The sequence below is a fragment of the Varanus komodoensis genome, unplaced genomic scaffold (genome assembly GCF_004798865.1).
Source record: "Varanus komodoensis strain SLA01 unplaced genomic scaffold, ASM479886v1 scaffold10, whole genome shotgun sequence".
Taxonomy (NCBI): domain Eukaryota; kingdom Metazoa; phylum Chordata; class Lepidosauria; order Squamata; family Varanidae; genus Varanus; species Varanus komodoensis.
Window position 1 is genome coordinate 34,564,521 of NW_025335269.1, and position 13,296 is coordinate 34,577,816.

Sequence of the window (13,296 nt, forward strand, 5' to 3'; positions counted from 1 at the left end):
TTGGCAATTTAGATTGGGACTGAAGCACTGGGTAAAGGGTTTAACCTTTCTCCCTGAGCTGTTTCCCCAATTTAAATCTACCCATGAAGTTATTTGTCCCACAGGGGGAAATATATAGCTACAATTAATGTGCATTTGTCTTGTGATCATTTATTTTTGTGCCATCAATGTACATGCCTCTCTGGAGGGTTTCCTAAGTGGGGAGAGTTGGGGGAGGAAATGTCTCTGCCTAAGAACTATACAACCTGCATTTTGACAATGGGAAAGAGGACTTAGAAAGAATAAAGAGAGGAGGGAGGAAAACAAGAAGGAAGATCATTTGCTGAGGTGCATTTTTGCCATTGAGATCCCATCTTCCAGACCTGAAAAGATACGATGTTTGTTCGTGCAAAAATGCAATGACATTCCAGTTCAACTTCGCTGTCCTTTGAACTGTGGTATGGAATGCAGTCATGCATGGATTATGCACGCATGCTGCTTCTTTGTAAAGTGAATGATAATCATGCCTCTGTCAATTTTTTCTTGCCTTTTGTTGGAAGCTTCTCTGTAAAAGTGAGACATAACTGAACTTCTCTAACTCCCTTTCCCGATTAACTGAGATGTTACAATCTGGCTCTGCTCACACTGGGCACAGAGTAGCCTGTGGCTTCCACTCCCCAAGTATATTGCGACGGTGGTATCCCTACACCTATGCTGGAGCACACCTGGCAAGCCGCTTACAAGGGCAAACAAGAAAACAGCAATTCCCCAGTGCCTAGCTGGAGTAAATATTAACTGGATTTCAGATTGCTGGTGGTGCAGATGTTTGCCTCGTGGCACATGAATCCAGTGCACTTGGCGTGCCTCACTATTGTGGAAATGCACATGTGAACAACCAGATTAGGACACAGTTCTGAGAGCACACTTATAATACCCTCAAAGGAGTTCAGGGTACCTAGCAGTCCATTGATAGACGGCTTTTTGTGAGCCACGAGAGGCTGTTCCTGGGGCCTGAGCCAAAAGCCCTGGTAGATGCATATATAGTAGTGCAGCTCCCGGGATCATGGCCACTGCCCTGAATTACAATGATCTGCCTTGAGTTTCATATGTGAACATTTTCCTGATGGAACAGAGTGAAATGAAAACTATGCCTGAGTTAGAAAATGTAGACTGCAACGTGCAAGGGAAAGCTGCAAGCACATATTAACAAGGTCTTAAGGCTTGACATTGGAGGCAGTGATCTTGATTTTCTGAGTTTAGACATGGATGTTTACTCAAACCATGATTGCTTTTGGATCCAAGACTAAGTTGCTTCAAAAGAATCAGTGTAAAGATGGGAAAACGTAAAGCAAACAGATGGCCAGCCATTACTAAAGAGAGATGCTACTAGATAGATTGAATACAAGGAAGAAAAAGGAAAGCAGAAACAAATCTACAAAATCTGTATAGTTCAGGTGAGTCTACTTCAGCCACTTAAGAGCCATCATTACCACAAAATGGCTCATGCAAGCATTTTCTTGCCTTTCAAATAAATTTTTGCTATTATGACATTGGGATTGTTTCAGTATACAATTGATACGTTAAGCAACTTTTCCCTCTTTATCAGTACTACGCATCTAAACAGTACTACTAACAGGGTTGACTCAGGCTATTTTGCTTGCTGAGCCAAAGGATGAGATGGGACCTTTCCCAATTCCATGGGCAAAAGCGGACCAGACTGGCAGTTGAATCTTTCTTCACCCTTGGAGGCAGAAAAACATCCTCCACTGAAGCAAAGGGAAAGGGGCTAGCTTAGAGGACTCGGGGTAAGCCATGCAGCATACATAGCTCTGTCCTCCCTCCCCTCACTGCCACCTCAGCCTCTGCCATATGTGGCAGTTTCCTCACTTCGCCTAATTGTAAGGCAAATGCTTTCTTCTGGTCTGTTAAATGCTGCAAAGGTTTAAATATACCCTCACCAAAGCAGATCATTTTTTATTCCCATCTGATAGATGGCACATTGCAGACTTTGAGGCAGCTTTCCCCAACGTGATACCCCCCCCCCAGATGTTTTGGACAATAACACCGGGCATGGTAGCAGGAGCTGAAGTCCAAAGTATCTGGAGAACCACCGGCTGGGAAGGGCTGCCTTGCACTTCTCTTCAGGATCTGAGCTGATGCTTTCACTTGTCCAGGTTCAGTATTTGGGCTGGCGGAATACAGAAATCAGCAGTTCAAAGTTTCTTGATGATGGTTATAAATCTATTCTCTTTGGATAAACAAAGTTTTGTCCATTTCAAATAAAAGGCTGCGTGGTGATCTCAAACATATGTAAAATGATAGTTAGTTTGAAATGCCTCTGCAAGCAGTAACTCCTGTGTGGCAAGCTGTTTATAGAAAGCGTCTCCTGTTGTTCTTGTGTCAACAATGGCTGGACAAGGCCATGTCTTCTGGAACCTACAGTTGCATGACCGTATCTAGAGCTGCTTCACAGAAATTTGTTTGTTGTACAGTGGTACCACCACACCACAGTCCTGGTGAGTTCATTGCACACCATTTCTTGTATGCCTCATACCGAGAGAGGCTCAAAACAAGGTCTGAGGGGCCTCCAAGGGACAAACACCACCTGTTGCCTTGCTCTTGTTCCAAGTGTCTGTGCTTCAGGTTGCAACCATGGTGTTGACTGAGCATATGTACTGGGCTCAAGAGCTGTCAATTAAATGTATGTAGCAGGTTCTAGAAGTAATGCCATTTATAGACATCATTAAATGCAAGATTCTAGACTTCTCTGATTGTTTTTAAACTTCTGCCTGCACTTATATGACAATCATGCAAACTTATCACCCTCTTGACTTTAAAAAATGATCTTTCTGTTAAAATGATCTTTCTGGCAATTCACAGCAGATCACTTCTTTACAAAATGCACAGACAAAGAAACCAAATGTGGCAAGTAAACTGACTGGGAAGTGAAGCCTGTCAACAAGGTAGCGTTGGTCAGGCATTGCATCTTCCTTCAGTGGCTTCCACAGCACAATTCCAGGGTGAAGTGTTTTACAGGCAGTTCTTAAATGTGCATTAAATCAAGACACAGGCCCTGTGTAGACATCTAGGAAAAAACAAAAGTAGACATTTGGAGACAAATTTTAGCCCTCAAAGAGGAACACAGAACACCTGACATGGCGCATAAGTTTTTTCAGCCTCACAGAGATCGACATTCTGGTGGGCTGGAATTATTGCAGGCCAGGAAGACAGAAGGGGTTAAGATGGACTTAAGCAGTGTTGCAGGACCTGCCGTGCCAACTGAATTGTGAAGCAATTTTATGGTCAAGGCTGTTGCTATCTGCTGCTCCTGTCATACACTTTGGATGGACGTGTCTATTCACAGAACCATTCAGAAAATCAGAAAAGGCATTGGATATGTCTTCTTTCTTTCTAACTTCAGCAGGAAGACATGGAAGCATTGAATAACATTAAGCAGACTGGAGGTGCGAGTGCTAGGAGTGGGGCACGGGAAAAAGACCCTTCCTTGGTTTTTCTCACAGATAGCTAGTATAGCAGAAAGAGCTGAATATCCCTGAGTTAGTGTCAAGTAGGCCTAAGAGTAATGGTCGCATTTGAACACTTCAGTTGTATTCCACACAACTCTGACAATTAGTGACACTGCTAAAGCGTGCGCTTAGAGCAGCACTTTAAGCCAAGGGCTGCACAGAGGGGCAACAATGCATGAAACATATTCTAGCTGTAGCTGGTTGTAAATGCAGTATTAAAAATGCATACCCTGTATTGCTTTTACATGGTTCTTCACATGATTTAGCTGGAGGAATGTCCAGCTACACTTCACATCTCTCAGACAGTCACCTAACTCATCCTCAGGCTTTCTTGACATTCTACTCGAGTATATATGGTAACGCTGCAGCAACTGCATCCACCTACCTTCATCATTAGCAGACAGTTTGCTGTGGAGTACATCACCCGGCCCAGACGTGACCTCCACAGCTGAACAGAGGCTGTAAAATGAGAGCAGCTTGAGAATGTGCACAAATAAATTAGAAGCTCTTTCCCTAGCCATCAATTATCAGTCATATGCATTCTGATTTAAACGATTTCCTCTCGTTAACATCACTGCATTTTGAGCAGTGTTCCTCACATTCTGCCATGCCACGCAGAGAATCCTGCACCCTCTCAATAGCAAGAGGCTTGATTGGTAAAAGGAACAGACTGCCTGAATAAATGAAGCAATAACACAAAGCTGGGAAACGACCTCTCAGCTTTTAGCTCAGGCAACTCTATAAGGAAGCATCCATTTTCCAATAGCAGGAAGAACAAAGAGGGAGGGAGGGAAGGCTGGGAAGACTTTAAGTAATTATGACCACTGGTGTGCAATCATGTAATTTATGTGATTAAATTTACACCATTCGGCCCCCTCAAACTGACCAGCAAAATTAAAAATTTCATTTCATAACCAGAGGATGAAGGTATAAGGACTGCCTTGGTCGAGAGTCCTTCATGCCTGCCTCTGTTTTATGAGATAGCAGGAAAAGCTGCCAAGCTTCTTTGCCACCCGCCACGCTACGAGAGCTCATGCATATCGCAGGTGCCAATCTCTCACTCCCCTAGTTTGTGGACACATTCCTGATGTGAGAGAATGAATGACTTCCCTGGATCTGAATCTTTCAAGGTATAAAGGGATCTAAGATCTGCACATGCAACTGAAGGAGACTCTTGCGTTAAATGCCAGGGTGAAACTGGTTGGTATTTAAATGTGTCTGGGGCAGCAGTGTTAGGCACATTTAGGAGAAGCAAGTCCTACTGCATTCAGTGAGACTCGCACCTGAATCAATAGATAGGCTCACGGTGGTATGCCAATGCCTCACGTTATCACCTTGAACTAATACTGCATGAAGAACAATCCAAAAAGAATTGGTGTAACAGAACGGCTGGAACAGCAGTGAGATATGACCACTTTTCTTGGACAACATAATATGCTTTTTATGACTGCAGAGATTTGCTATATAGAGCTTTTCATAAAAGCCCTCAGATATTCATTCAGATTGATTTGAATGTATGCTATAGTCTGCCTTTAAAAATCTTGTCAATAGTTAGCTTTTTAAATTTCTCTGCCTGCATTTAGAATTTAACTTTTAAAATATTAAAGATTCTTTCAAGTATATTCTTGTCCCTGTCCCAAGGATCCCAAAAAAGTGGGAGTAAAATGTGAAACCAATACAGATGGTAAACTGAGCCCATTCCTCTACAGAAGTCACAAAACAGGGTGAGATCAGCTAATGTTCTTCCCCAGCTGCTTGTTATCAGTGGGAGTCATGCAAGTAAAGCAGGCAGAAGATCAGATTCAGAGCAGAGCAAACCTCTAACATGCATTATAACTATTTAAAAAGCTAGTCATTGCCAAAAAAAAAAAAAAAATCAGTAACTAATACAATAAAAATAAGCAAAGTGACAGGGAATATGTCCCTTTCTAATTGTAACCTCTGTCCCATTAGATAAAAACAGCGTTATTTTACAGCTCTTAATTTAGGCTGCATTTTGGTACATTTGTTCCAAGCTACCATTTTTGTTTCTCTGGGATTTGTGTGTTGTGGAGCAGCTGCAGGACTTGATGCCTGGGTGGGGGGGGGGGGGGGAGAGACTGCTGCCAGGAAATTGGTGCAATGCTAAATCATGGAATGCTCTATCCCATTTTGAAGCGAGCCAATGCAACAAGCTGGTTTGTGCAACACCTCCTTAGAGCAGCAGTAGGGAAATTATACTGCCGATCTAATCCCATCAAGAATGGCGGCTGTTTCCAGTCAGCAGTTCGCAAGGCAAAAAATGAAGGTTTGCCTCAGCTGGAGCTCACGCAAAGACATATATGGAAAGTTTCTTGCCGCTTAAAAGTGTACTAGAGCCCCTTGCAGGTAACAGATCTGATTGACCTACTCAGGAAGAGACGCCAACAGTCCCTACAAGTGTCCTCTGGGCAGCATTAGTCAGCCGGGCAGCTGTAATGTTGCTGCACTCCAAGCGCATAACAACCTCTCACAGACGCTCAAATGCGCCTCCTCCCACTAGGATTCCGCTGGCTGCCTCCTGTTCCTCAGCCAAGCTAAGCCGAGCTCTAAAAAGCTGCTGCAGTGAGGGAAAGAGCAGGCAGGCAGAGACAGTCATGCTGCAGTGTGAGGAGAAGGATGAAGGTGGGGGAAGAACCTGGAAAGCAACTATGGGGGTGGGGGTGGGGGTGGGGGGAGCCTTAGGCAGCCGTCAAGAAGCAATCAGACATTCCTTTGGTCACTTTGGTCATGGTTGACAAAAAAAAAAAAGAGCAAGAAGGATCCCTGTATTTTATGGCTCTCCCTCACCTCCTACACGTAACCTTGCAAAGTGAATTTAGGAATTATTTGCCACCCGCTAATGCCATATCTGCCAATGCCACAGTGCATTTTTCTGGCTGGCCGCTTCGACTTCACTCAGGGCTCTGGATGCCACAAGGTGTAGCCCCCTGGGTTCGCACTGCTACCCCCGACCCCAGGTCAGCCCTTTCTGAAGAAGAGGCAGAACGTGGAACTCAGAACCTCTTCCGCACCTTGTGTCATGTTTTTACTGCCATTGGAACCAGGGCATTTTTTTTTTTTTTTTTTTTTTTTTTACTGAGGCTGTTTAGTGCTGCCACTATGGCACAGCTGCTTTCCATCGATGGAAATGGGAGCAAATACTGTGGTACTACTCTCATCAGAAAGCAATATTCCCCATAATAATCCTGCATGCCTACCATGTGCAATGCCCAAACATGTTTTCTCATAAATCTGTCTGCGATCTGATACACATTTCCCTCAGAGTTCAGTGGGATCTCCTTCTGACTAGGTGTGCACAGCTTTGTGTTGTAAGACACAACTAGGTTAAGGGGACCAACTCCTGAAGACGTGTTTTTAGGACAGCAGCTCTGAATCAGAAAACTCCTCTCCATTTGACACGGCTTTCAGAACTCATTCAAAACAGTTGAGCAAACCATGTGCTTGCTTGTTGCTTTGGTGATAAAACAAAACAAACACATCCCCAGCTCCTGCAAGTCTCTCTGCTCGCCAGGATGATTCAATGCCAGTACCGGGAGAGGGATTTTTACCAGAAGGCACAGAGAAACATGGGGGAGGAGGCAGACGGGTGAATGCTGATGGCAGCACAGCCCACCAAAAGCAGACAGCCAAGGCAGCCTGCCGCTAGGCTGGGTGGGAGGAATGGATGGCAACCTCCCTCTACTTCCCGACCGCCTTTTCCTCCCTTCCTCTGTCTTTACTGCTTTCCAAGAGAGGAGGGTTTATTTATAAACCAGTGCTCCTCTGGAAAACAAAGCTGAACCATGAGCAAATGCACAACTGTTACTTGTGGGTAATGGGGGAGTGAAGGAATCCGGGCTTCACCAACCATCTCACACGCTGCCACTTCACCTAAAGGAATCCAGCTCCATTCCCACATGCACCAGGAGGAGTGCTCACCTCTACTAAGAACTGCCGTGAGTGTGCCAAATGGCAACCTTAGATTGCCCAAACCCAGAGAGCGAAAATAAGCTTGGCATGTGCACAGTGAAACAGAGATGCTTCAAGAGTGCGCATTTTTAAATATTACCAAACAAATGAATACATACTATCCATGGGATCTAACATCTGAATAATTTGGAACTTCAAACAATTAGCTATTTTCATACAGTTATTCTGATATAGGGTTACATACAAAGGACAGAACATTAATATAGATAACTAAAATTCCCATAACGGGCATTCGAAAGGACTTTCTATATGGTTATGTCCTCAGTTTCCTAGAGGAGACCAACCCTGACTGCTCTTTAGAAGGCCAGATCCCGAAGATGAAACTCAAATACTTTGGCCACCTAATGAGAAGGAAGGACTCCCTGGAGAAGAGCCTAATGCTGGGAACAATAGATGGCAAAAGAAGAAGGGGATGGCAGAGGATGAGCTGGCTAGATGGAGTCACTGAAGCAGTTGGTGTGAGCTTAGGTGGACTCCGGGAGATGGTGGAGGACAGGAGGGCCTGGAGGAATGTTGTCCATGGGGTCACAATGGGTTGGACATGACTTCGTGACTAACAACATGTCCTCAGTTATATTACTGTCACTCTTGGGAGGAAATGAGCAAAATAAAAGTGCTGCAAAATATGCAATCAACATGTGGTAACACAGGGCAGAACATCCTTTGAAGAAAACATCGAACAGTGCTGACATGACAGAGAGCATGTTTGGGACTCAGCCTCAAACATCAGGAAGAGAAACATATGGTGACGTGCAGATGAGTTTTAAGACTGAATGTTCTTTGGGTTTCTCTTCGGTGCTTTAGCATCACACCACTATAATAATAAATCTTCCATTCTAAAATGGCAGCCATTTTCTTTTTTAAACTGAAAAAAAGATCTGATTTAGTGTGTCAGCTTGATCAAAATAAAACGCAAATCTGTGAAATGATTTCCAGCAATCAAAGTATAAGGTGCATCACTTTAAAGGCTGAATAGGCTGCATAAATGGCAATACTACTGTTTTAACTGCTACGGAGCAATCCTGTGAGAACTTCTGACAATACCTGGGCAAGTGATAAAAATACATGGTCTATGGAAAAAAAGGCTTTAGGGTATACCTACCGTGTCTGTTCTCCTGGGTAATGTTAGTCATGCTTCCATCTTCTGCTAAGCCATGTTCCAAGTTGTCTAATATCTGCAGTGAACGTTTTGAAAAAACTTTTGTGAATCTTAATACCATTTCTGAAGATCCATGAAATTTGAAATAGTAACTGCAAACAAGCTAGTTGTCATATTCTGCACACACAAAGATTCGAACAGGAGTCTCTCATGTGGAAACATTTCAAAATCATCAATCTGCCAATATTAGTAGGATTAATTAGAAACAAAATCTGCAAATGAATTTGTCAGGTAGCCGGAAAGAACTGTTTTACAGTATGACCTGTGAATTACTTAAGAGATACATGTTAAGCAAGATATCAGTTATTTTTTAAGCAAAGGAACATCCTAGTGTGCACTAGTTTAAGCACACTGAAGTAAGCCTGTTCTGCTTAGGGTGCCAAAATGCCAAGCATTGTTCACAGTGTTGACAACCCTATGGGGACTTCCCATATTTCCTGCTCGCCTAGCATAATACAAAAAAGAAGTTGCCAGCAACATGACAAGCCAGAATAAGTAGCTAATGGGCTTCATTCCTCTTGGTAGGTCACACATTGTGCAGGCTGGTGTTAGATGCACACCTGGGAGAGCGAGCCACAAATAGCTATTCAGATATAGAGCTTAATGCATAGTGTTGGGTCAGTCTCAGTCTACCCTTCCTCCCAGAGGTGTTGAGGCTGAAGTGAAGCAGTGCCCACATACAGAATCTTGAATTCCTTGAGTGAAGGGAGGAATATATGGATGTATGAATCCTTAAGACCTGAGTCAGCCAAAGTAATCCATCCAGCAGCACTCTGGGTTGTCAGATAGAGTTTTTGCCCCCAGCACCTGCTCCTTTCGTAAATGCAGATGCCAGGGATTGGGCCTATGAACTCTTGCATACAAAGTGTGTGCTCTGAGAAATGGCTCTTCCAGCAATGGGTTGGATCCTGAGTTCCCCTTCTGTTTGCTACCTCCATTGATGGAACCAACTTCAATCCAATGGAGTTCCTGCTGATGGAAATGTGGATGGGGTAGGGAGAGGGGATTTTCATCCTTTCTGCCTTTCCCCCGAAGTCCTTGAACCACCTCCAGTGCAGTTCCAGAAGATCCTCAAATCACCTGGAACAGATTTTAAAGGAGGCATGGAAAAAGCCAAAGCAATGATGGGGAAATGATGAAAATGCCCCCAACCACACACTTTTGCCAGTGAGAGCATCCCATGAACAGAGTTCCATTTATTGGAGAACTGAATGAGTTTAACTCTGGCATCTCTTAAAGGCAACCTTGTTTTTTTTAGTTGGTAGTTTATGCTGATTGGCACATATCAGGACTTTCCTCTCCTGAGGACCGACTGCTGATCTCAGCTCTTGCCAGCAGAGAGAGGCTATTTATACCACAGCTTCCAAACAAAGAAGGCCAAGCAGGTCTTTCTGTCTAGGCAACCCCAATTAAATGCTTTTATTAACTAGTTATTCATAGTGCCATCAATGAACATGGTCCTTTAATGGAAAGTGACATGAACAAGACAATACATCAACACCAGCAGAAGGCACAATGAAGAGAGGGTGGAAAGGAAAGATGGGAAGAAAACATGTAAATGTCATTCCATTTGCTGGGGCTTTGTTTCAGATGGGGGGTAAAAACTAAGTGGCCTCAGCAAGGATCTGAGAGGGGGCTTGAAAAGAGGGAGATAGGCTGGAGCTTGTGCTGCACTAGTAAGGCAAGAAGTCAGTGAAGCCATTTCAGGAGGGGTGCCACATGAACAAATGACAAGAGAGCTTAAAGATTTAGCAGCAGACTGTGGTGCAGAAGTGAAATACCATTAGCAAAAACCTTAGCAGTGCCAATATCTCCGTGGTCTATAATTTTATCTCCTGTAACTGTGGTTAAGTTTCCCTGTACCATCCAGAGGTTATATTGCTTTTCTATCTAGAAAAGGTTTGGTGCTGTTTCTTGGCGGTAGCGGCTGCTCCTCCTCCTCCTTGGAGGGGCACTTTTATAGTGTTTAGATTCATTAATTGGATCTCTTTCTCTACAAAGGAAAGGTTTTTTTTTAAAGCTTTCACTTTTCCTTCATTAGGAGCAAGATGTTTTTTCACATGTTAGAAGCACAATAGGTACTGGGATGGGAAGAAATGTCCCTTTCAGTGATGCCCCTGGGAATAGTCCCACTCAATTTGCATGATGTGGCAATCGTATGGAACAAGAGCAAGCCTTTCTAACAGAAATGGGAGATACCATGATACAGGCCCCTTCTCTGTTGACAGGGCCCTGTCCATTTTTGGTGGAAATGCTTGCCACAATACAAAGTGACAGAAAATAAATCACATAATGTGGGAAGACCTACAGATGCTTGCTCACACTGCACTAGCCATATAGCATTCAGAGAGGAGGAGGGGGCCTCTAGTCAAGCCCTGATCTTAACTCACCTTCCACCAGGAAAGGGGGACACTATTAAGACGCAGCAGAGCACAATGTCTGCATGCCTAAACTGATCCTGAAGCATCTACTATAAGAACATGCCAATATAACAGCAGGTCACCCCTAGTTCAGGCGGGACCATTGTTCAGGGGTGATGCCCAAGTCCTTGCCTTGTGTCAGTCTCAGACTCTGTACTTCTCACTTTTGAAGTATTTGAGTTTAACTAGACTTTTGTGCAGCTTTGCTGGTTAATTTATGATATGTGTTAGAATCCCTGATTGATAGTAACTCAAATGCAGGTCATCCTATCACTCATATGCTTCAAGACATAATTACTTTACTTCCTTAACCAGCATTTAGCATCTAGTTCCCAAATCCTTCTGCTCCCCAGTCATTATTTCACACCTCATTCTGGTTAGTGGATGTTGGGATTTTAGTAAATAATGAAGTAGGTCCCACAAGCACAAAGTCTGCCCACCTCTGCTCGACAGTATATTTAAAAACAAGCTAATATTAGGGCTAAACACTACCCTTTTGTACATAGCAAATTCTTGTACCGTAATCATCACTGGAGGTTTGGAAGAATGGAATAAATTTAAACTTATGATTTCCCCTTTTACATTCCTCCCCTCCATCCTCCAATATGTCTCCAGGTGAATGCCTGCTTGACTGTTCCCCTTACCAGTACCAGTCTTTAAGTGGTCCCAGCTAGATTTCCACAATAATATTTCACAGAGATGAATGAGGAAAAAAATAAATTAATATCCATGCTGCAGCTTTTGTTTGCCTGAAGACAATCCCCTACTAGGCTGGCTCACCAGGACAAAGTATATTGATTTATGTAAGCAAGGCCAGTGGTCCAAATGAAAAACAAAACTAGGAGCTTAAAAACCTTCAGAAAAAGCAAGGCACTCCACTGAGGCTCCTGAAGTGCAGAATACACAATTCTGATTTTCCTTTGTGGTTTTTACAGGTAATGCCTATAGGCTACATATTTACTCAGTGGAAAGAATTCACAATCTACCATTCTTCCTCGAATTATAAACAAAGCTCTATATTCCATGAAATAAAAAGGATGCTAGGAAAACTTCTAAGAAGCAACAGGGAAAATACTTTAAATACTCTATTTAATGCTAGAATAATGAATGCATGGCTGTAAAATATAAAAGGGTTCCTTCTGAAAATGGCAATCTTGCCCAAACAGGAAGAATAGAAAGGAGCACAAATTTTGGCAAAGGAATTAAGCAGATAAGGCAATTGAAAAACAGAATTTGAGGACAAGATTGCTAAAAAGCACCAGTTCCAGGTCTCTTAAATGACAACAGTTTGTTGATGCATCTCAGTTCAGCTTTCTGTATGGTTATGGGGCAGAAACTGCCCTGATGAACTTGGGGAATGACCTTAGCTGAGAAAAAACAGCCCTGCTGGGATTCTTTCAAGTCCATCAAGCTGAGATAACCTTCTGGACTGACTGCTTGAGTTGGGGCAGTGTTTTATAGTGCTCCCATTCCCACTTGGATGACCATTTCCATAAGGTGGTGGTGGTGCCACTAAAGATTCAGGAGCAGTTTGGGGATGTTCCTGGATCCATTGTTGACATCTGAGGCTCACGTGGCCTTGGTGGATAGAAGTCTCTTTGACTTGCATAGCTATCTGCACCTGGCCAGACAACTTGGTGATAGTTCCTCATCCTTTGGTAACCACCTGGTTGGATAATGTGTTGAGCATAGAGCTACCCTTGAAAATGCTTTAGGAATATCAGCAAGATCAAAACAGAGGTGCTAGGGTACTGGCTGGAACTGAACAACATGAACACGTCTTCCTTTCATTTTCATCTATTACGCCAAGATCCCTTTCTTGATCAGCCACTGCTAGATCAGATTCCATCAGTGCTGCCATCTTTTTGCCCCAATATGTATCATTTTACACTTGCTTATGTTGGATTGCATTTGCCATTTTGATGGCCATTCTCCCAGGCTTCGGAGATCTCTTTGGAGTTCCTGACAATTCTTTTTGATTTTAAGCACCCTAAATAATTTGTTGTCATCTGCAAACCTGGCCATTTCATTGTTTGCTTCTAAATCCAGATCATGTATGAATAGGTTGAAAAGCACTGGACCTACTACAAAACCCTTTGGGACCCCACTGGTAACATCTCTCCATTGAGTGAAATTACTCTTTATTACCACTCTCTGTTTTCTGCTCTTTAAGCAATTACTGATCTATATGAGGACCCCCACCTTTTGTTCCATCACTGCT

General features: G+C 43.3%; 1 protein-coding gene across 2 annotated transcripts in view; it reads right to left on the minus strand.

The window, feature by feature from the left end:
• TRAPPC12 (trafficking protein particle complex subunit 12) overlaps positions 1 to 13,296 on the minus strand; it is a 64,054-nt gene that overhangs the window by 11,010 nt on the left and 39,748 nt on the right. For both annotated transcript variants that reach the window (XM_044418703.1, XM_044418712.1), the window contains 2 exons: positions 8,599 to 8,671; positions 3,892 to 3,965 (listed from right to left, as the gene is read on the minus strand). In XM_044418703.1, coding sequence (XP_044274638.1) covers positions 3,892 to 3,965; positions 8,599 to 8,671 — 147 coding nt within the window. The remainder of the gene's footprint in view (positions 1 to 3,891; positions 3,966 to 8,598; positions 8,672 to 13,296) is intronic.